At 39.5% G+C, this 25,401-nt stretch overlaps 1 protein-coding gene across 2 annotated transcripts in view; it reads right to left on the bottom strand.

The window, feature by feature from the left end:
* Positions 1–6,449: 6,449 nt before the first annotated feature.
* The window catches only part of NKAIN2 (sodium/potassium transporting ATPase interacting 2), an 816,594-nt gene continuing 797,642 nt past the window's right edge, over positions 6,450–25,401 (bottom strand). The window contains exons 6-8 of one of the 2 annotated variants that reach the window (XM_038397626.2): positions 13,998–14,079; positions 10,931–11,074; positions 6,450–6,494 (exon numbers count right to left, since the gene is read on the bottom strand). In XM_038397626.2, coding sequence (XP_038253554.1) covers positions 6,485–6,494; positions 10,931–11,074; positions 13,998–14,079 — 236 coding nt within the window. In that variant the 3' untranslated portion in view covers positions 6,450–6,484. The remainder of the gene's footprint in view (positions 6,495–10,930; positions 11,075–13,997; positions 14,080–25,401) is intronic. The other variant, XM_038397627.2, reaches the window with a different exon arrangement.

The raw sequence follows: 25,401 nt of genomic DNA, 5'->3' as shown, positions 1-25,401 counted from the left end.
GTGTATTGGATACTGGAGCCTCCTGAAGCAGAAAGGCATTGCCCATTGAAAAACAGGCAGAGGAAAGGTCCCAGAACTTCGGGTGCAAATACATGCAGTTGCATGAATATCGATAATCACATGTAAATATGCTGAATTGCACATGAATACTTGTATACTCATGAATAAAAGGGCCTTCTTACACATTTATACAAACATAAACCAGTAACTTGAAAGTTTGAGCAAGCAAGCGAAAAGAGGCATATATGTTATCAGATTGAAACTCAAGTCTGATTCAGAGTAGCAGCCATGTTAGTCTGTATTCGCAAAAAATCACCATAAAATGTTTTCCTCCTTCCCCCCCTTCTGCTGGTAATAGCTCATCTTAAGTGATCACTCTCCTTACAGTATGTATGATAAAACCCATTGTTTCATGTTCTCTGTGTGTGTATATAAATCTCCCCACTGTATTTTCCACCGAATGCATCTGATGAAGTGAGCTGTAGCTCACGAAAGCTTATGCTCAAATAAATTTGTTAGTCTCTAAGGTGCCACAAGTACTCCTTTTCTTTTTGTGAAGTCTGATTCAGTGAACTTGTTCACAAACACATTTTCCCAGAATCATCCTCCTTGTGACCGCTGATATTTATGAGCTCTTTGTAGTCACTGAAGTATAGCTTTTAGCAAATATACACATCTGAAATCATTTATAAAGATTAGCTTAAGAGAAAAAGAAAGTCCTTGAATATTGTAGTGACTACAGTGTTGTCAACTTGCAATTTTATTGTGAGTCTCATGAAATTTGTTTTTTTTAAGGGGTCTCATTGATTTCCGTCTTCAATTGCTTGAAGTTTTGCCCTTATCCAAAATGACTGTCTCCCCCCACACCTCCCATTAATGTCAATGGGACGGAAGCTACAGACTTCCCTCAGCAAGATGGACACTACTCTCATTGTTTCCGAAGCTAGGCTTCCCTAGAGGAAAATAGTGGCCCATTAGGCAACATGTTAGGGCCAAACAGGGGACAGGTGAATGTGGAAGTGCAGGGAATGAGGCTGTGGAGAAAGTAGGGCTGAGCTGTTTAATGTGCAAAAAAAGGTGGCATGTTTGGTAGGGCCTGATCCAAAGCCCACTTATGTCAGTGGAAAGACTCTATGACTTCAGTTAACTTTGGACCAGGTCCATAAAGATGGACTTAACTGATTTAGGAGCCAGATGCCTGATAAAGGGCCTGCTAAAGAAAGAGTGTATATTAAAAAATCACACTTCTGCATTTCTGGAAAGGCAATTAATGGCAAGAGATGTATAAGGTGCATATGTACTATGCTACCAGGAGCTCATCCTTTTGTGTAATATCTTTGTTTTTTTCCCCACAGTTTGCAGAAAAATATTTTGTTTGTACATAACTTAAGGCTTGTCTTCACTACCGGGGAGATCGACGCTGCTGCAATCGATGACAGCAGAGCGCTCTCCGGTTGACTCTGGTACTCCAACTCCTTGAGAAGAGTAAGGGAAGTCGACCAGAGAGCGTCTCCCGTCGACGCAGCACAGTGAAGACACTGAAGTAAGTCGACCTAAGTTACGTGGACTCCAGCTACGTTATTCATTGAATTAGCCATGTGGCTAATTGTTATCCAATCTGGCATTAATTGTGTGCCATTGTTCTCCAAGTTACAATACGTGCTGATATGATCCATGCTCCACACTATGATGCAACCAAACAGTTGAGAGCACCCGACAGAAGAACGGGAATGCTCTTTTGCCATGAACTGATGGGCTCAGTCCAGGTTCAGTCACATTGGTGGCTTCAGTCCAGGGTCTAGTGGACAGATGTATGTATGACAAATCCAGTTGGCACTAACTGGCACTCTTATTGGAAGTCTGAGGATAAGGTTAGCCAGCACTCAGTCAGTATGATAATGTTCTGTGTATAAATAGATTACGTCAGTCTAAAGTGCATTTGTCACAACAGCTAGATATATTAAAAGCACATACTCTTTTCTGGAGTGTGTAGCCAGCATCCAGTCTATATTATTCTCAAGTTGTAATGGAGCAATTTGATACAGTGCTGCCTGCAGCATATCTAACCAGCAGTGTTCTTTAATAAAATCTGGTTTAGGCTCAATGTTGATTCAAAGAAGTCCATAATCCATATACAATACTAGGGGCTGTAATAGTAAGAGAATGACTAGAATACAAACCTGATGAATGCATGAGTCGCCTTCAGCCAAATTTAAACTCACTACAAGTCTTTGCAAGAACAAATCTGTTTTCTGATTAATAAAGTTTAAGAAGAAAAATACAGACAACTCATTCTTTCTGGAAAATAAAAATGGTCCAGGACTTCAGGGTTGATTTACACTGAATTTTGTTATAGCATTCTGAAGGTATATTAAAGGTTGTGTGTGTGAGAGGGGATGCTTCACTGTTTTTGCGGGGTGGCTGTCAGTATTTAAAAAGATTAAAAGCATCAGCCTCAGAATTAATAGATAAACCCCATCTAGATACAACCAGGAATCACCATGTGTAACATTTGTAGTTTATAGTCTGGCTCAACCCCTTCCAAAATGCTACACAATAGCTGAGTACCATAACCAGCATTCTGGGACACAGATCTTGTCTTCTCACATGCCTGAAATGTATCATGTACACAATACGTAGGAGGGTATGCACGGAATAATAATAATAATGAAAGGATTAAAATACCCATACAAAAGGCCACTCTTCCTAAGCAATCACCTATCTTAAGAAACCACCCTGAAGAATCCCTGAACATACTGAATAGAATTCTGGGCCACCTTTATTAAGCATGCAGTCTAAAGTAACCAGTTTTTGTGAGTCCCTTGAAGTGGTTGCTTAAGACATGTTTTCATTTTATTGTGTTATTTCACTGCATGGGCAATGAAGCAGCATTTTAAAAAAATGAACTGCATTGGAAAAATCCATATTACATCGCTCCCCCTTAACAAGGATTACTTAATACAGTACTTAGCACTGTTGGTAACTGTAAACCTGTCATAGACTTAAAATTCCTGATGAGTAGACAAAATACAAAGACATTTTCTAAATGACAATGTGCCTGTTGCAGCTAGCTTTGTAAAAGAAACCTTTTAGTGTCAGGAGACCATGAAAATACATGTTATCTATGACTCAGTTAAAATGATGTCATGATCTGGCAGTTTCTTTTCAGCACTGACACATCCATGCATTGCACAGAATAGGATAGGCATCCTGTAAATTTAAAAGGTGTCCTCATTCTGTATTGTTGCTCAGCCAAGAACTGTAATTCTAAGTTTCTTGCAAGTTTGTGAATAGTACCAGGGAGCCATAAATAGCTTGGAAACCTATATTTTTTTCATTTTTTTTAATGCAAATTACACTAGTAAGTAAAAAAAAATCACTTTTGTTAAAAATACATTCAGAATTAACAAATGCAAAAAAGAAAAAAAGACACATTTGGATTGTAACTCTTGCCTTCTGAATATTTAGCTTCATAACAAAAACCCAGCCTAGAAAAATAACATTCTTTACTGGATTTTGAGGTGGATATAGCTGTACAAATCAAAAAATGTCATTCCAGATATTCTCACACTACTGTGCTCCAAACTGCTTCCAAACATCATCCTTTAGTGTAGTAGTCAACAGTCCTGAAATACCAGTGCTTTCACTGCAACTTAAGCAGGAATATGAATGCCTACTTTATATATGTGTATATATCTCTATATACTTGAGTGTATTGTATACATATGTGTGTACATATGCAATATATAATATACACACATTTTTTATAATACTTAGCCCTTACATAGTAATTCTAAGCACTGCACAAACATTAATTAATCCTCACAACCACTATGTGAGGTAGTTATTATTATTCACATTTTATAGTTGGGGGAACTGAAACCGAGAGATGTTAGGACAAACTTTTCTAACTTGGGTGCCTAAAGTTAGACCCCCTAAAATCCATGGTGAGGTACCTAAATAAATTGCTTGACTTTCAAAGGTGCAGAGCACCAATAGCTTCCCATTTCAATGTGAATGGAAGTCAATGCAAGACATGACTGCTCATTATCCTTGAAAATCAGGCCACTATTTAAGTGCCTAAATACTAGAGCTGGTCAAAAAAAAATGTAAACGAAAAATGCAGCTGTGTTAAAATCAAAATGGTTCATTGGAAACAATATTTTTGACTGGAAGAAATGAAAATGAATTGTTTGACTTTCTCGTTTTGTTTAGACATTTTGATTAATTCATCTGGACTTTTATATTTATTTATATGCATATATAAACATTTAATTTTTAATCAAATATAAAAGTCAAAAGGAAATAAATCAACACGAAATGATTCAACAGCAACAACATGTTGCAATGACCTCAACTCAAAAATTTGTCAGATATTTTGTTTTGCAAGAAATTTCAGCTTTTTTTTTCCTGATTCAGAATGAAAAAAAGTTTTGAATTGTCAGAATTTGCCATAGAATGGAAATTCCATTTCCAGCCAGCTCTACTAAATATCGATTTAGGGGCTCAAAATTTAGGCAACCCACATAGGAAAAGTTTTGAAGAAGACACCAATTCAGCCAAAGACGTTAAGCGTGTTTTTAAGGGGTTGCTGGTCCAGGGGCCTAAGTGACTTGTCTATGGTCCCATAGCTTATCAGGAACTCAGGAATTCCTGGCTCTTAGCCCCATGTTCAAACCAGTACATTATGCATCTTTTCCTCAATATATGTAGGTGTGTATATAATACATACATACATGCACCATACACACACACACATATAGAAAATCTTACAGAATTTAATGTAAGTATAGTTCCTAAATCTGTCTTTTATTCTTATTGTCAATGGGGAATGCTTGTTCCACTGTCATTGTCCAGATTTATTGTTTGTGACACATTACATTCATGCATATACAGTGAAGGGTGCCAATTTCTATAGCAATGGATAAGTAGAGTTAGTGCACAGAGCATCAGAACCTATAAGCCACAGAGACTGTGAAGGTTTTGGCATAGCTAGGACTAGAATCGCTTTGTGATGACTTGCACCTTTCCAAGCACTGACCAGTCAGGCCCTCAAGGACATGTGGCTGGCAGGTATGTGCGGCAGGTATGTGCATTTGTCTATGCAGTTTCTGAACATAGAAAGAATGACAATTCAAGTTCCTGAAAGCCTGAGCAAAATATTTTTTTTCTAATGAAAGCTGCCTAAGTGCTTGAAAATACAGATCAAATTCAGAACAAAACAAACGTTCCTATGAGTTCAGAATATGTCATAAACACAGTGACCTACTAGTAAAATGCCCAAAGGCATCTTGTTGCCAACTACATAACAGCACAGTTTTTTTCAGCCACAATTTTACAGGAAGATAAAATACACATTCTAACACACAACGGATCCCCAAATATACCACAAAAAGATCTCCAATATTTCACCAATGCAGCTAGTCCCTCCCCTCTCTACGTCAACCAAAACAAACAAAAGAAGTTAGATCCCTTCCGGTGCAATTAGAAAAAAGAATGCTCCCTTACATAGGATTTTCAATTGAAATTAGATATAAAAGAGTAAACGTAGCTAATACATGTTCAGTTGGCCTCTGTTGCTAGAAATCTGCAGATGTCTCTGGAGTTAGTAAAAGGCATATTTAGAGTTAGTTATAAAAGCACCTACAGTGTGATAAATAAAAACAGTGGGGTTATGAAACACTGTTTCTGTTGTTTATTTCCAGTAGGTTCAGTTATTTGTTTAAGGAGGGATTCCCTTTACCCCTTTCCCAACCCCAGAGATCTATTTCTCTTTTAAGCATTATAAACGGTTTGTTTTCTTGACCATTGTGGAGGCTCATTAGTAAAGCACTTCTCTGACAGCTGGCAGTTTTCGTACGCGGTCACTCTGGAGCTGCTGAGCAACAGAGCCTTATTCCCTGACACGAAAAAATAATCTTTCAGAATTAACAGCAGCAGGTTGAATCTAAAGGAAGTCACTTCAGTAAGCCTGCACTGAGTTCCTGTGATGTGCAACTTAGTTGGGTTAAGGCAAGTATGTACTGTACAGCCTTTAGGGCAAACAACTTGCTGTCTATTGGCTTCTGTTACAAGGTCATCATGGTATTTTTTTAATATTATAATGACTAAGGAGACTTGGTGCAAGTAGTCTCAGAAAGAACTGAATTGGATGAAATAATTTCATAACTCAAATAAGTAGGAATGAAGGTAGTAAACACAGGTAATAGCCAGCAGATGGCACCAATGCTTCTCCTTTTGAACCTTCCAAAGGCCTGGAAGTTGTTTTTGTGTATTCAGGAAATCCAAGAAGGGGGTAATGTGCATCTCTGTCTGTACTTGTTGGAAAGAGAGGTTGAATGCACCTTTTGTTTCTCTGTCTCAATGTATGCTCTTTTTTTTTTTAACACAAAGGTTGTTTTTTTTGCTGTTTGTAGAACACAGGGGGCCACCCAGAAACAAGTTTTTTGAAAGGTCCTTCAGCCCCACACAGAAGTCACCTTGTTCATTTTGACCTAAAAGAGAGACACTGGAAAAAAAAACATTTGTAATCTACTAAACAGATGGATTGATGCATCACCTCCCTCACTTCAGGCACCCACAAGACTGCAAACATGTGCAACTAGCCTTTCCAAAACAACCTCCTGGAAACAGAGATCACTTCCTCTGCCTTAATACCCCGTTTGTATGGTCAGACAGATTGCAAATGTGTGTGCACAGAAAGAAAGGACAGGCAAGTGATTTGCTCAAATAATCTGTTTAGCATCTTTTAAAATATTATCAAGGTATTTGATGGAGATTCTCAAAACCTTGATTCTGGGTAGGAGCAATATTTAATTATGCAATCCTCCGAGGCTGCTGACCATGTATAACCTGGAGGATGACCTGAACAATAGTAATCCAGCAAAATGCAGCTGTCTTTAGAAAAAGAAACAGTTGGTACATAGAACAGAATGGCTGAAAAGCAGCTGCATAGTTAAGTCACCTATGGCTACCTCAGCAAAGCAATTGTGCAAGGGTTTAGCTGCACAGCTCCTGCTGACTTTAGTAAGAGTCCTATGGCTAAACTTGTATTGGTACCAGTACTATACAGGTGTTCAATGGTAGTTTACTTGAGTGAAACTTTGCTCGTATTGTTTAAATGACTCAAAAATAAGTCCTAATTAAGGTATTTCAGCTGAAAGAGACAATCACATCATATCATATTCATATCACTGTGACGAATTGGGCATTATGATGCCTGCTACATATCAGGAGCCCTATTCTGCCTATTAGACCTATGCCTTACTTACATCTGATCTTCAGACAATGTGAATGGCAAAATGGCACAATGTACTTTAGTTCTTTGATCTAATGTATGTGAAATTAGTATTCAGGCACCTGGACATATAGCTGCAGCATTAGGATAGGAGACCATACAGGCAGAGGGATTATGCAATTTCAGCAGGCAGAGAAAATGTGGAAACAGGGAAGGAGGTCAAACAAACAAACTAGAGATGGACCAAACCGGGTCACTGGATCCAAACCTCCTCATTCTTTGGGGACATTTAAATCCTGATCTGAATTTCATAGCTCAGGTCCCTCCATAAAGTAAACTGCATATACCCAAAAAGTAAAGCCTACAAATATTTCTGTGTAGCATATACATGACAGATAACTCAAAGGCTCGCAGACCTCATAGAATGACCAAGAAATCTTTACTTAAGGAACAATTTCTCCAGTGCATTAGGCTTCAGCATCAGACAGGGATTTTTTTTGTTTCATCTCTTCTTTTCTTGAATAAACATGTTTATTGTGAACAACACAGGGAAAATCTCTCTCTTTCGATTTAATTTCTATTTGCATCGCCCGTCCTTCGACGCTCTCCCGGGGCAATGATCACACAGTGCAGAATCCTGTTCCAGAACTCAAAGTATTTTTTTTAGGGCTGTTAAACGATTAAAAAAAATTAATCACAATTAATCATGCGATTAATCGTACTGTTAAACAATAATAGAATACAATTTATTTAAATATTTTTGGATGTTTTCTACATTTTCAAATATATGGATTTCAATTACAACACAGAATACAAAGTGTACAGTGCTCACTGTATATTTATTTTTGATTACAAGTATTTGCACTGTAAAAAATCAAAAGAAATAGTATTTTGCAATTTACCTAATACAAGTACTATAGTGCAATCTCTTTATCATGAAAGTTGAACTTACAAATGTAGAATTATGTACAAAAACACCCCTGCATTCAAAAATAAAACAATGTAAAATTTTAGAGGCTTCTGTCCACTCAGTCCTACTTCTTGTTCAGCTAATCGCTCAGACCAACAAGTTTGTTTACATTTGCAGGAGATAATGCTGCCTGCTTCTTGTTTACAAAGTGACTTGAAAGTGAGAACAGGTGTTCTCATGGCACTGTTGTAGATGGTGTCTCAAGATATTAAGCACTAAAGATTCATATGTCCCTTTTTTCAGAGTAGCAAGCCGTGTTAGTCTGTATTCACAAAAGAAAAGGAGTACTTGTGGCACCTTAGAGGTTAGTCTCTAAGGTGCCAATATGTCCCTTTGTGCTTCAACCACCATTCCAGTGGACATGCGTCCATGCTGATGACAGGTTCTGCTCAATAACAATCCAAAGCAGTGCAGACCGACACATGTTTGTTTTCATTATCTGAGTCAGATGCCACCAAAGAAGGTTGATTTTATTTTTGGTGGTTCGGGTTCTGTAGTTTCCGCATTGGAATGATGCTCTTTTAAGACTTCTGAAAGCATGCTCCACACCTCGTCCCTCTCAGATTTTGGAAGACACTTAGATTCTTAAACCTCACATTTGTATCTTCTTCACATTTTGTGAAGTCTGCAGTGAAAGTGTTCTTAAAATGAACAACGTGCTGGGTCATCATCTGAGACTGCTATAACATGAAATATATGGCAGAATTCGGATAAAACAGAGCAGGGGACATACAATTCTCCCCCAAGGAGTTCAGTCACAAATGTAATTAACGCATATTTTTGTAATGAGCATCACAGCATGGAAGTATGTCCTCTGGAATGGTGGTCGAAGCATGAAGGGGCACACAAATGTTTATCATATCTGGTATGTAAATACCTTGCAATACCAGCTATAAAAGTGCCATGCAAATGCCTGTTCTCACTTTCTGGTGACATTGTAAATAAGAAGAAGGCAGCATTATTTCCTGTAAATGTAAACAAACTTGTTTGTCTTAGTGATTGGCTGAACAAGAAGTAGGACTGAATGGACTTGTAGGCTCTGAAATTTTACATTGTTTTGTTTTTGAGTGCAGTTATGTAACAAAAAAACCTACATTTGTGAGTTGCACTTTCATGACAAAGAGACTGCACTACAGTACTTGTATGAGGTGAACTGAAAAATATTATTTCTTTTGTTTATCATTTTTATAGTGCAAATATTTGTAATCTAAAATAATATACACTTTGATTTCAATTTCAACACAATATATATGAAAATGTAGAAAAACATTCAAAATATTTAATAAATTTCAATTGGTATTCTATTGTTTAACAATGTGATTAAAACTGTGATTAATCATGATTAATTTTTTTAATCACAATTAATTTTTTTGAGTTAATCACATGAGTTAATTGCGATTAATCGACAGCCCTAATTTTTTTGGATTTCACTGGCACTAATTCCGGTGCCATCCAGCAACTCCTAGTGTTCAGTTTGCCTTCCATGCCAGTTCTTCCATTTTTTGACTATTCATTTCCCTCGTCTGATCATGCAAAGCCTGTGAGCACACTCCTGTACTATTGTCTGAAAGTGGGCATTGGCATCTTCAACACAGAATGCCATGAAGCTGCTTTGCAGGGTATCAGATGTGTGAGCCTGGGAAGGATGTATATGAACACCAGCGCTGTTTAGCACTACTTAGACTGCATGTTTTTTGGCAGCTTTTATAGTATATTTCTACGATCAGACAGTTTGTAAACAAGTATGACTAGGAAGGAAGTAAAGGAAAATGATTTGTACAAAACTGCCTGTGTTTTGTGTCTTGTGCAGCATGAAGCACATTACTGGCACTTAAATAATAAACATATTAGATATTTAGAATACAAATAAAAATTCGGGTTGATGGAATTCTCCCACCAGAATCCACAAAATCAATCGGTTCCTGTGAACAACTTGCTGATGAAGACTAACAAATACCTTGGAACTGCACAGGTCTAACTAAGACTTGTGAGGTTTCCTTACATGATCAAAAATGTTAAATATGTGGGGATGAATCTCTGCAGTCATTATTGAAATCCTTGCTTTAATCCACAATTCAACAAGCTTTATGGGCACCACACAGGAGCAGCCATACTCAGATTAGATCACTGAACGTTTATATTGTCAGAGAAGAAACTATGTCCTCCTTTGCTTTTGCACAATGCCTAATACAACTGGACCCCCACCCTGATTGGAGCCAATAAGTGCTACTACAACATAAATAACAAACCAATATTATCTGTCTCTGATACCTAATACTACAGAGGAAGGGCACCTCTCTTCTCTCTCTGCATAGACACAATGGTGCATATTCTCAGGTCCAGCTGAGCTGCATTCAGTGCAAGAATGGAGAAAGGAGACTGCATAGGTGGCTTTAAGTCACCTTTATGCGCCCTTGATGCCTGGCATAATGCTTTAATTTCGGTCAGGCTGTCCATAGCTCCAAGGGTTTATTTAAGCAGCCTGGGAGCACGGATGTAGGAATGCCCAAGCCATACTCCCTCTCTACTAGGAACCTTCCTTGCAATTGGAGGCCAGGAAGGTGGATGGTGTCAGAGTTTCTAAAGCAGCTCTGCACAACCTGAAGATTTCCTCAAACTGGATTAATCTAGTCCAATATATTTAGCTAATTCCTGCAAGGGATGAAATTATACATACTTTGAAGAGTGGGATTTGATTAACCATATATGTCCAGAAAACATACCGCTTTGTGCTGTGATCCTGGAAGATTTCAGAAACTAAGCAGCACTGGGATGGATAGGGGACCTCCAAGGAAGTGCTCAATGCTGCTGGAAGTGCTGTTGCTGATTCAATAGGTGGTGCTCTTTCCTCTAGTTCAGTGCTGAGCCTAGAACCCAACATGGTGTTAAGGGGAACTGTGATATAAGTTACAAAATTTAGGTTTTGATCAGTTGTGGTCAATAATGAGCCCATGGTTTGTGCATGATTTAAGTTTAGGCAAGGGGAATGTAATTGCCCAAATCAGAATTTGATCTGAATAGTAATCTCACTGGCAAACCACATTCTGAGTTGAGCAATTACTTTCAGCCTTTCTAAATTCTCCCCTGCAGTTTCAGCTGAACTCACTAATCTTTTTCATGTTTCTTCCTGCACCGTTGTGTCCTGTTTCTGTGTACTGTTAAACAGCTGCTACATTCCAACCCAGAGATGGTTGTATTTCGCTGACAGCATATTTAGCAATATGTGCATATCCTTTACCTACTTCACAGGGGTCCTGAGTAACACCTGAGGGGTGTTGATTGTTTGTAAAACACAGAAATCTTCTTGGCCACATATGGTAGTGTGAAGTCTAGCTATTTTAAAATTACTTTTTCTTTGAATCCTATGGGGTTAATATAGACAAGAGCCATGGGGAAATGAAAGATACAATAAAGCTTTAAAGCAACCTAATGTAGTCTTCTGTTATCATTTCAGGGATGCGATTTCCACTAAGTATTATCTTAAAAAGTGCTACAAGCTAGTCAAACTGCAATTTGATTAAACTGAAATTTGAATTTGTCACTCCACTATCTAATGATCTGCCCACGTTAACAGAGCTGAAAGTAAGGCATTGCTCCAGGATACGTGTGTGTGCTCCTGGCCTGCCTCTGCAGTATACAGTATAAGGCTGTTGCCACATGCAATCAAAGATGGTTAAACATTGTGGGTAGAAATTCTATAGAACCTTGATCAAATACTGTACAGTGAGAGGGAAACATTACATGTCTTTGTTTGTCTGTCACTGGAACATGACAATATGCCTTCTCTGGGTTTATTGAAAACAACATCAACTTACTTACTGATTTCTGTCTTTTAGTGCAAAGAAATCCCCTACATTTTAGCAAGAAAGCAGTACTGCCATAAAACAAAAAGAAAAGGAGTACTTGTGGCACCTTAGAGACTAACACATTTATTAGAGCATAAGCTTTCGTGAGCTGTAGCTCACGAAAGCTTATGCTCTAATAAATGTGTTAGTCTCTAAGGTGCCACAAGTACTCCTTTTCTTTTTGCGAATACAGACTAACACGGCTGCTACTCTGAAACCTGCCATAAAACAGAATTCAGTTTTAAAGGTTCATCATAGATTTCCTTGTCTCAGCTACATGCTTTACAATTTATATTGGCTTCTCTTTTCTAAAGCTCCAGTGTTCCCTCCACTCAGTGTTAGCGGGCTCTGTAAATGCAATCAGCTACTCTTGAAGAAGAAACACTGAGAGCATAAAGAGAATGGGATAATATCTCAGCTAGAGGGCTCCATATGTTGATGACAATGTATAGTACACAGAGAAAGAAATAGGATTAGAATTGTTCTAAGTACCGATGAGCCACACAGAATACAAGGAAGGAAATAACATTTTCTAAATTTATAACATGATGCCAAAAGTGCAGGTGAAAAATCTTTATTTGAGCACATACAGATGGAGAGCTGAAGCTGGGCTGGAATGGGAGCTATGCACTATTGTAATTTAAGACTGTTAAAATCCCCACAGAAACTAGCATGCTTCACAAAGGGCCAAGTCCTGAGCATTGTCCCAGTTTGAGGTCCACAACCAGTAAAGGAGTAAATACCAGACCCACATAAATAATAATGGCTGCTCATTCATCAGCAGATTTCCTTTTTTAAAAGTAATTACATGGTTTAGTTAAATGTTTCCATTACAGTTTGAATGGATACTAGGGTTGAATTGATGTCGCCTAGTTATGTTTAGTTCTCTCCTTCAGTACAAATGACTGGAAGAGAAAAGGGACAAAGGAAATGATGCCCTCTTGCAAGTCATCACATCCCATACTTTCACCTAATAAGCTTGTGATATTAAACAAAACCCCAAAGTTACACCTTTGCACTGCGGTGAGGCAAGATTCACCTGGGCAGTAATGAATCTGTGACTTGCTTTCTCCTTGGCACTAGTACAGGTGATGTTTGTAAATCATTGCCATGTTGCAGTCTAAGGATGAGCAAGGACTTCAGCGTAAATCTGCTCCAGTCTTGTGCTTTTGCTGACATTTTCTTTTCCACTCAAACCCAAAATGTATCAGCTTGTAGTACTAGGCAGTGGAGGGAACTGTCACTCACATAGTATAGTCAAAATATACCATCCTAGTTAAACTGATTTCAAAAGCAACATGCCAGTAAAATAAAGAAAACAGAAATGAGGAGAGCAAAGGAAGTAGAGGGACACCTCAAAGAATAGATGCTCTAATAAGAGAAATGCTAACTATGTTTTCTGCATAATATGTTTCTAAACCTCTGATAAACCTAGCTAAAATCACTGGGCCAAATCCTTAGTTAGATTTTACTCAGGACTTGTCTACACATATAGCACTGCACTGGTGCACTGTAGCACTTAGTGAAGATACTACGTACGCCAATGGGAGAGCTTCTCCCATTGGCGTAGTTAATCCACCTCCCTGAGAGGTGGTAGCTATGTCGACGGGAGAAACCCTACTGTCAACATAGCACTATCTACACCAGGAGTTTGGTGTAGACTGTAGTATAGACCAAGTCTCAGTCTGCCTGAGGGAGGGTTAGTAAAATCCATGTCAGGAGGTCAGTCTTATTAAAACAAATGTGACACACGGTATCCCACCACAAGAAATCATTATGTTGCAGGAGAAGAATAATGTTAGTGGCTAAGTGCAGAACTTGAATTCAGTCTATCAAGAAAGGCTTCTGCATAACCTGAATTTTTAAGACACATAAACTTTCAGTTTAATAATCCTTTAATATCTGCCTAGCACTCCATAGAATATCTCAGAAGTTAAGTACTTACATATACATGGGCTGTAGCTGTAAATGCGATGTCTTCTGTGGGCCTTGATAGCCGTAAGAGTCAAATCCACCTATGAAATCAACTGAAAGAGAGGAAAATTGCTTTCATTAGTAACATCTTTTCAGAAGAGATAGGCACTATCATTCAAGAACAAACTTCCACACAAATTACTTTGGACAGACCCCCTAATAATCTATCTTCTAAAATTAGAGTGACTCATTGTATAGCGGGTGGGTGGGGGGTCAATGGGAGAGGAGAGACAGTGTCTTCAGAGGCAGACAATGAGGGATTTATAAAATCCATCTACACCAGAGAGAATTATGCATCACTCTTTTCTCAATCAGACCACCTTATTGTAGTATAAAATTACATTTTATCTGGATATTACAAATGCTGCAAACCATTTATTTATTGGCATGGATGCAATGCAACTGACTGTTATTATTGTGTCAAGCTCACTGACATACTGTGGTTCAGTGATCTAGCAGAGAAAGCGTATTGATCCTATTCTGTTTGAGAGACAGAAGTTGCTCTGATTCCCTGCTTTGACATTTGGGTTGAAATGCAGAGACAGAGGCTTAGAACAATTTATCTGAGCATTGGAGATGGGACTTCACTGATAAGGATACTCCAAATACAGTGGAGGTCTATGAGTGGGGGTTATTTTCTAACTCATACCATTGCCTACCTATGTTTATTTATTTTATATCATTTCTGGGACAATACAGTCACATCTGAGTCAGAAACTCCCAGTTTCCCATATTCAAGCACTTTCTTTTAAATGGTGAAATATGAGATCTTTGTGTCTTCCATAACTGTAGTCTCATATATATTTGGATGCTATCTCCATGAAATATTCTAACCTACATATCGTACACTAGAGCGGCATAAAAAAACCAGGAGTACTTGTGGCACCTTAGAGACTAACAAGCTTTCGTGGGCTCCAGCCCACTTCATCTGATTCATTGAATGGAACATATAATAAGAAGATATATATATACATACAGAGAAGGTGGAATTTGCCATACAAACTGTAAGAGGCTAATTAATTAAGATGAGCTATTATCAGCAGGAGAAAAAATTTTTTTGTAGTGATAATCAAGATGGCCCATTTAGACAGTTGACAAGAAGGCGTGAGGATACTTAACATGTGGAAATAGATTCAATATGTGTAATGACCTAGCCACTCCCAGTCTCTATTCAAACCCAAGTTAATGGTATCTAGTTTGCATATTAATTCAAGCTCAGCAGTTTCTTGTTGGAGTCTGTTTTTGGAGCTTTTCTGTTGCAGAATTGCCACCCTTATGTCTTTTACTGAGTGACCAGAGAGGTTGAAGTGTTCTCCTACGGTTTTTGAATGTTATGATTCCTGATGTCAGATTTGTGTCCATTTATTCTTTTGCGTAGAGACTGTCTGGTTTGGCCAATGTACATGGCATGAATAACTGGATCTATTTCAACAGGAGAAAGAAAAGGAGTACTTGTGGCACCTTAGAGCCTAACAAATTTATTTGAGCATAAGCTTTCATGAGCTACAGCTCACTTCATCGGACGCATCCGATGAAGTGAGCTGTAGTCACGAAAGCTTATGCTCAAACAAATTTGTTAGTCTCTAAGGTGCCACAAGTACTCCTTTTCTTTTTGTGGATACAGACTAACACGGCTGCTCCTCTTCAACAGGAGAGATTGAGAGATACCCACCACAGAATAGCCTTTAGCCTGGTGGTTAGACCCAATTCCAGAGTAGGGATTTGAACCTGCATCTCCTACATCCCAAGTGAGTGCCCTAGCCACTAAGCTATTAGGTAAAAAGGGGACACCTCCCATCATTGTCATTTTGTTAATGGAGCCTAAATCCTCTTGTGAATCTCTCCTGAAAAATCAGAAAGATTTGACATTTAGATTAACTATTTTGACATTTCCAATTTTTTTCATTTCAACTGAAACAATTCACCAAAATCTACATGAATTCATGAAATGGTTTGACCCAAATCTTCATTTTTCAGCAAAATAAGTTTAAGCCAAAAATTTTTACCTAGCTCTAGTGTACACCACTTCGATGTTACTTAGCAAGAAAGAAGCCAAAGCTGTAAAGTTCAGCTCTGAAACTGTATTTCCCCTAAGTACTGGGATGTCCCTGAGCAAACTGTGATTCTGAAGGTATCTGTATGCACCAGAAAGTAGCAAAGTACTCTGTAATACAGGAAAGTCCCTTCTGTTATGAATGCAATAATAAAATTAGAGTTCACATGTCATTCCTTTTATAATTCACATATCTGTATTTGAGATCTTTCACAGTGGACAACTTAAATACTGCATTTCACAACACATCATTATGAAGAGCTTTCACTCTAGGATAAACATTAACATATGATCATACATATTCACTTTCCAAAAACTCTATCCTTTTCATAGGGCCATACCCTCACCTCTATCCATGCAGGACCTGGGCATGAAGACACCAGCTCTTAGGAAATTCCAACTAGTACAGAACACTACAGCACATCTCTTTAGCAACACAGGCTACCGTGAACACATCAGGCTTGTCGTTTACTCTCTATGCTGGCTTCCCATAGAACAGAGATTGGCAACCTTTGGTCCATGGCCCGTCAGGGAAAGCCCCTGGAGTGCCGGGCTGGTTTGTTTACTTGCTGCATCCGCAGGTTCGCCCTATCGTAGCTCCCACTGGCTGCGGTTCTCTGTTCCAGGCCAATGGGGGTTGCGGGAAACGGGGCGGGCCGAGGGAGGTGCTGGTCACCCTTCCTGCAGTCCCCATTGGCCTGGGGCGGTGAACCATGGCCAGTGGGAGCTACAATCTGCTGAACCTGCAGACGCAGCAGGTAAACAAACCAGCCTGGCCCATCAGAGGTTTTCTTTGGTGAGCTGTGTGACAAAGGTTGCCGATCCCTGCCATAGAATATTGAGTCAAGTTCAAGGTCTTGAGCCTTATCTTCAAGGTACCCAATGGTCTTGGCCCAGTGTATCTAAAAGATCACCTAAAACTCTAGAATGAAGGCCTTGGTCGACAACTTTGCTCCTCTGGCACAATGGTGCTTTCATCCATAAGGGTAAAGCTCATTTGTACAAGGGACAGAACTTTCTTGGGGGCTGGTCCAAGACAGTGGAATGAACTCCCCCAAGAACTAAGGACTATCTCAAACCTCACCATCTTCCACTTCGAGAGCAAGGCAAACTTCTTCACTTTGCCTTCTCCAACATAAACACATAATAGTATGTACATTAAAAAACAAAACACAGCAACAACTCCCCCCAGGCCAACACCCAAATCCCTATCAAAACAAAACACTCCACTGCATTCACAATTCTTCTTTTGGTGAGAGGATGAGAGCGAGGATGAACTACATGTCACAGATATTAATCGCATTGTTTAATGCACTTAGATACTATGGTGATGGGGGTAGAATAAGAACCAGTATAGACTAGAATGTAAGTAATCCCACTGAAATTAATGAGACTACTTATTAAGTGAGGTGCTATTCAGCATGAGCAGAGCTAGCCCCATCTGTACATTAAAAAACAAAACACGGCAACAACTCCCCCCCAGGCCAACACCCAAATCCCTGTCAAAACAAAACACTCCACTGCATTCACAATTCTTCTTTTGGTGAGAGGATGAGAGCAAGGACTGGCCTGTCTCCCAAGATCTGTGAGAGTGATGGGTCGTCCTTCAGGATAGGTTGTAGATCCTTGATGATGCGTTGGAGAGGTTTTAGTTGGGGGCTGAAGGTGATGGCTAGTGGTGTTCTGTTATTTTCTTTGTTGGGCCTGTCCTGTAGTAGGTGACTTCTGGGTACTCTTCTGGCTCGGTCAGTCTGTTTCTTCACTTCAGCAGGTGGGTATTGTAGTTGTAAGAATGCATGCTAAAGATCTTGTAGGTGTTTGTCTCTGTCTGAGGGGTTGGAGCAAATGCGGTTATATCATAGAGCTTGGCTGTAGACAATGGATCATGTGGTATGATCTGGATGAAAGCTAGAGGCATGTAGGTAGGAATAGCGGTCAGTAGGTTTCCGATATAGGGTGATGTTTATGTGACCATCGCATATTAGCACCGTAGTGTCCAGGAAGTGGATCTCTTGTGTGGACTGGTCCAGGCTGAGGTTGATGGTGGGATGGAAATTGTTGAAATCATGGTGGAATTCCTCAAGGGCTTCTTTTCCAGGGGTCCAGATGATGAAGATGTCATCAATGTAGCGCAAGTAGAGTAGGGGCATTAGGGGACGAGAGCTGAGGAAGCGTTGTTCTAAGTCAGCCATAAAAATGTTGGCCTACTGTGGGGCCATGCAGGTACCCATTGCAGTGCCGCTGATTTGAAGGTATACATTGTCCCCAAATGTGAAATAGTTATGGGTGAGAACAAAGTCACAAGGTCAGCCACCAGGTTAGCCGTGACATTATCGGGGATACTGTTCCTGACGGCTTGTAGTCAATCCTTTTGTGGAATATTGGTGTAGAGGGCTTCTACATCCATAGTGGTCAGGATGGTGTTTTTAGGAAGATCACCAATGGATTGTAGTTTCCTCAGGAAGTCAGTGGTGTCTCAAAGATAGCTGGGAGCTGGTAATGTAGGGCCTGAGGAGGGAGTCTACATAGTCAGACAATCCTGCTGTCAGGGTGTCAATGCCTGAGATGATGGGGCGTCCAACACCACTTTCTACAAGCCATTACCCTCTGATCCCACTGAGAGTTACCAAAAGAAACTACAGCATTTGCTCAAGAAACTCCCTGAAAAAGCACAAGAACAAATCCGCACAGACACACTCCTAGAACCCCGACCTGGGGTATTCTATCTGCTACCCAAGATCCATAAACCTGGAAATCCTGGATGCCCCATCATCTCAGGCATTGGCACCCTGACAGCAGGCTTGTCTGGATATGTAGACTCCCTCCTCAGGCCCTATGTTACCAGCACTCCCAGCTACAAGGATCTACAATCTATCCTGAAGGACGACCCATCATTCTCACAGATCTTGGGAGACAGGCCAGTCCTTGCTTACAGACAGCTCCCCAACCTGAAGCAAATACTCACCAGCAACCACACACCACACAACAGAACCACTAACCCAGGAACCTATCCTTGCAACAATGCCCGTTGCCAACTCTGTCCACATTTCTATTCAGGGGACACCATCATAGGGCCTAATCAGCCACACTATCAGAGGCTCATTCACCTGCGCATCTTCCAATGTGATATATGCCATCATGTGCCAGCAATGTCCCTCTGCCATGTACATTGGTCAAACTGGACAGTCTCTACGTAAAAGAATAAATGGACACAAATCAGACGTCAAGAATTATAACATTCAAAAACCAGTCGGAGAACACTTCAATCTCTCTGGTCACTCGATTACAGACCTAAGAGTGGCTATCCTTCAACAAAAAAACTCCAAAAACAGACTCCAACGAGAGACTGCTGAATTGGAATTAATTTGCAAACTGGATACAATTAACTTTGGCTTGAATAGAGACTGGGAGTGGATGGGTCATTACACAAAGTAAAACTATTTCCCCATGTTATTTCTCCCCCCTACCCCACCCCCACTGTTCTCAGATGTTCTTGTTAACTGCTGGAAATGGCCTACCTTGCTTGTCACCACGAAAGGTTTTCCTCCTTTTCCACCCCCTGCTGCTGGTGATGGCTCATCTTAAGTGATCACTCTTCTTACAGTGTGTATGATAAAACCCATTGTTTCATGTTCTCTGTGTGTGTATATAAATCTCCCCACTGTATTTTCCACCAAATGCATCCGATGAAGTGAGCTGTAGCTCACGAAAGCTTATGCTCAAATAAATTTGTTAGTCTCTAAGGTGCCACAAGTACTCCTTTTCTTTTTTCTCTGTATAGTGTGTCTGTGTGTGTGTTTTCAGAGGTATGTTGTAATGCAAAGTTGTACCCTGTAAGAAATGACAAAATGACTCTAATGTCACAGGTAGGCATGCTCTGTTTTGAAGACACAAGAAATATCCTGAGGGAGTTTCTAGGTTCTTTCCCAGAAAGCTAAACCAAAATGTTCCGAAACAAATTCCCAGCAACAAAAGGAGTTTGTGTGGGCTCAGGAAAAAAAAAAACAAGCCTATTATCTCTGCATGGCTGTGTGTCTTTTGCCCAGTTGCACAAAGGAAACTCAGTGTGTAAACAGGCCAGATTACAGCGTGATATAAACAAGATGGGCCTATGGAGACAGCTCTGTTTTAAACAGACAATATAGGCTCCCCACTTATATATCCAGATGACGGTAGGGGAGAGAATATGATTGTGACCTTGTTAAAGGGATACAATGGCTCCTTATGTACAACAACAGTGCTAAAAGTGAACTAGGAAGGGTGGGTAATAGCGTATTAACTTTGATGCAGAGAATGTCTGTAATTTCTTTGCAGCACATTTTCTTCATCATGGCAGCATCTTAGTTAGCGCTGCAAAGCCTGTGGTGCCCAGACTATGCTAAAAGCTCCCTGTGGATTTTGAGTTAGTTCCTCAAAGTATGCAAAATGCTGCCCTTTCTGCTGGGCGTTTTATCCTGGCTGTGCCTGAAAGGTCACTAAAAGTGTCATACCACGGATACACTCCTGGCAGCAGTAACATGAGATGAATAAAATAAGCCTCATTAGCTGAATCATTACAGATTTTCAATTCCTAACCTTATCCATCAAACACATTTTTGCCTACTATATTTTACTTTTATCTTGTATATCATTACCAAATGCAGGTCTTTAATCATATTTTGCCTTCATAAACACACATACATGCAATCCTACTCACATACCATATCAACAGATGAGATATACTGAGAGGCTTGCCTGAAATCTGATAATGGAACATTTAACAATGAATATCTCACTTTCATTTTGTGAGTCTGAATCTCTTTATTGCCTTGCTGATACTAACTGGCTCCTTGGTTATAAGGTCAGGTTTACAAAAGTACCATAAACTCTTTTTAGGACATAACTGGGGAAGTCATGTAATTAAAATTGGTTATGGTTCAAAATAATGGACATATTTTCTATTAATACACCCACTATGGACCTGGAACATAGTCAAAACTCCCACTGAAGTCAATAGGAGCTTTGAATTTGTCTCAGTCTGTAGGATGGGATTGTATGTCTGAATTCGGTATTCAACTTCAGTTGTTGGACATTTGTTGGTGTGCGAAGAGCCTATTAAGCTAGGATGTGTATACCTGAACAGAAGGGGACCTGTTTATATAAAAGAGTGGGGAGTTTCTACCAAGATCAGCAGGGAGGAACAAAGAAATAAGCAGATAGATAAGTAGGCAGGAAATAACATGGTATAATATAGCAAAGTGATGCTCATGCAGAACATAGGGAAGAATATTAAAAGAAAAATCAGGTGATCGGACATCCCCCTCCAGCAAATAATACAAATGGCTTCAGTAGAGCTATGGCAATGTATACCAGCTTAGGATCTGACCCAACAAGTTTAACAAGCACAGTTAGGGGCATGCGCCTATAGAAATAACACTGACATTATGGCATTAATCGAAATTTAGTAGGGATGTAAACATCAGTACAGATTAAATATGAAAGGATACAGACTCTTGAGAGGAGGAGAAGGGAAGAGTGGGTTGGGAAATAGCCATACACATTAAAAATAATCATTCTTATCAAAACAAAATACTACACTGTACACACAATATTCCCCCTGGAGAGAAGCTGCGAGAATGAACCACACATGAAAAATGTCAGTCCTATTACTCAATGCGCTACTGGAAGGCTCCCAGATACCATGGTGATGTGGGTGGTATAAAAACCTAGCTAGACTAGAACAAAATGCCGGATGTAGTTGAGAGCTGTGCAAAAATGCTGAATTTTACAAATCTTGACACAATTTAGAAATGATTAATGGTTTGAAATTAGGGCTAATTTTATTAAATTTGAAATTAAAGCAGAAAACCAGAAGTCTGCCTTAAAAAAAATAAAGAAAATCTATAAGCTAGGAGGAAGAACCTCATGCTCTTGCAGGCTACCATTGCCGTCTGGCCTCCTGCTAAGCTGTCTTGTGATGGCATGATACTCACCGCCTGCCAAATCTACCCTAGCCTTACCCTTTGTATACTGTGAGCATGCCTATCTGCTGAACAGTTCAGCAGATAGGCAGAGGTTTGCTCTAATACAAATCTTCAATAAAGTTTGTTTACAATGATAATCAAATGACATAGGCTTTGTCTTGTGGATATAGCAATTAAGACCCACAGAAGAGGATAGCAGAAAAGTGGCGGGGACAAAGAATCTATCTGCCAGTTTGTGAAGCTGTGCCATTACCAGTGAGATATTATAGCATAATATTGAAACTACATAAGAGTTCCAAAGGGTTAGCAGAAGAAAATCCTGTAGCCATATTTCTCTGCTCTGGTTTTGATGTGCTCTCATTATTGCACTTCCATTCCCTTTCACAGCAATGGAAACTATTCTCTTTGGCAGTCCCTTCTGATAGCTCATGATTTTCCAGGTTTTCCAGCAGATCCTTATACCACTTAATTTGTTCTTGAGATAATTCCCTGCAGGGCCCTCTCTGAGCCCTGCCGATCCCTGACCAGCTCTTCCCTCACTCCATCTGGTATAAGCTAAAATCAGCAAAACCAGATTGTCAGAATTTTGTGTCCGCACATCCTAATCAAGCTCCTTCCTCCATTCTGTTAAATGTTCCCACTCCCGCTAAAATAATTTAAAAAATATATTTTATGTTTTCCCTTTAAGTATATTTCAGACAGGCCTGGGCCTCCCAGAACAGTTTCCATTTGCTCTCCAATTTTTGTGCATGCGAACATTTCCAAAATGTCCTTGAGATACTTTTAAATTGATAAAATATTTCTAAATTAGCTCAGGATTCCATAGGTTTTGCCCAGTGCCATCTAGAGGTAATGCAGGTTAAATATTAATAAAAGGAGTTCTTAGGAGGAATTTGCTATAGACCATCTCATCACAAGGGCTAAGCTAGTGATAAGGAAAAAGCAGACTGGGGCCATGCTACCACAATTATTATTTATTATTTGTATTATTGTAGCACCTAGGAGCCCCAGTCCTGGCCCAGGGCTCCATTGTGCTAGGCACTGTATAAACATGGAACAAAAAAAGACAGTGCCTGCCCCAAAGATTTTACAATCTAAATATAAGACAAGAGACAAGAGATGGATAAAGTCACATGGGAGAGTACACAGAAACAATATTGGTCAGCATGATGGGCTGTGGTCTCTGCACATCAAGAGTGTAACGGATGTCAAGTTTTTGTAGACCTAACTGCAGAGGAGAGTTTTAAGGAGGGTTTAGAAGGAGGATAACAAATTAGTTTTGTGGATGTTTATGTGGAGCTCCTCCCAAGTGTGAGAGGCAGCAGGGAGAAAGGTGGAAGATGGAAGCTAGCATCATGGGACAATCGGAAGCAGGAACTGACATCTCAGTAGCAAATGAGAAATGATACTATACAAATAAGTAAGCATAATAAGAATTAATAAGTGTAACAAAGAGGAGAACTGGGCCCTGAATGTGTGAAGACTAACAAGGCAAGATTAATGAAGAGCCATCCAAAAATTTAAAAGGAAATGGTAAAAGTAATAAGAAATAAGGAAACCTTTAGGGGGTAACAAACTAATAGACTAGAGAAAATGTAGCACAAAGATATGTGTCAGATAGGGTCTAGGAACACCCAGGACACTACAGAAAATCCAGTTTGACTCCTACAATGGGGAAAACACCAAATTGGACGGAATACGAGAATGCCAGACTGTGCAATGAACGGACACACCTTGAAAGGTACAGCTCAATAGCTTTGGGCCCCCAAACAAGGGATTTTGGAGCTTAGCTGTTCATATCAAACCTGCTTTAAAGAGTGCCAGACAAATGAGTGACAATGCTTTTCAGCTGAACTTGTTTGGAGCAGTTGTGACAAACTATACATTGCATTGAGTTAATCATATATGCGCATTCTCAGTAGGTAGTCCAGTCAATGTAGGCACAACTCAAAGTCTCTTTAAACACAGCAGTTTGAATTAAGACTAGACGTCAAACTATCTGCTGTTAGAGAAATACTGTATAGCATCCAGTATGATGTAAATCTTTATATGATGCACAGTTATAACCTGAGTGTCTCTCAAAACCACCCATAACTTCTAGTCGGAACTGCAAAACTCCTTTGTTATTAACCCATTACTGTTACAGACTTTATAAAATTGTGAAGGGCATTATTATCTTGATCTCCTGTCTTGAGTTTCTCCTCCAAGGACAATTATTCTGTGAGTAGCAGAGTATGATTTTTGAAAGGGTTTGGGTGTAGAATTCATCTCTTCTAATAGAAAGGAGATTAATTTTGCATGCTTCTTGCATCTTTTCTAGTGCAATTTGATTCTAAGGTGGCTTTTTATACTAGCGGAATCAATATAATATTTTAAGCAGCCTTATTTAAAAACACTTTTCATTTAATAAGATTCAGCAATGGATGATGAATAAAAAAAATACAATAATGTAAGGCAGATACATCCCCTTGGCTACTGTGATGCATTGATTTTATTAAACAGTATTCCATCGTGATGAGCCACCAAAATGGAAATGTCACTTCCTTCAAGCACTAATGTTATGTTCGTTAGATATTTTTGAAACTCGAGCTTGACAATCCCCATAGGAAGCAGTGAGGGATGTGGGGGGAGGGGCAGGCAAGACAGTGAAATTGGAAGAAGGGAAATTAACATCTACGAAGCCAGAGACAGCACCATGTCCTGCCCCCCGCCCCATGATTTTATTTATTTATATATTTTGTTTCATCCCACATCCCAGTCTCTTAGGGACTCCTTTAACATCAACTTCATTAGTTATGAGGGCAGCAATCCATAGCCAATTTTCCTTTCATGTCAAGCTTGTTCACGTATAAACCCAGCCCTTTTGTTGGAAGCATTTGCAATTAATCCCGAAAACAAAGAAAATGCAAATCTTACAGTCTACCCTAACCAACCCGTCTGACTCAAGATCCTGACCACCATCTATTATACACTCAAATGAATTGAAATTCCCACTTTGAACCTCACCTAATTTTCTAGTGATAATAGGCATGGATTCCCAGAAGTACTCTGTGCATCTTGATAGTAACATCCTAATTTCCTTTCCTGGTAAATGTTTTAAATAAGATTTTAGCACCAAAGGAAATTAACCTCTAAATTAATTGTAATTATAAAATGCCATTCCTGATTTTGTCTTCAGCCTAATTACTTGCTTTATTTAAACAAACTTGCCCTTCCTCTGAGCTTTCACTTTGTTTCTCTCTCTGCAACACAGTGCCAGCTGATCATAGCTAAGGCTGTGTAATGTCTGTGTAGGTCCTGTAAACACCAGGATAGTGTAGTTCAATTTACATGTCAAACACAAACCAGTTTTTGTTTTT

This window comes from Dermochelys coriacea, chromosome 3 (assembly GCF_009764565.3).
Source record: "Dermochelys coriacea isolate rDerCor1 chromosome 3, rDerCor1.pri.v4, whole genome shotgun sequence".
Taxonomy (NCBI): Eukaryota; Metazoa; Chordata; order Testudines; family Dermochelyidae; genus Dermochelys; species Dermochelys coriacea.
This window is presented reverse-complemented; position numbering and strand designations above follow the sequence as displayed.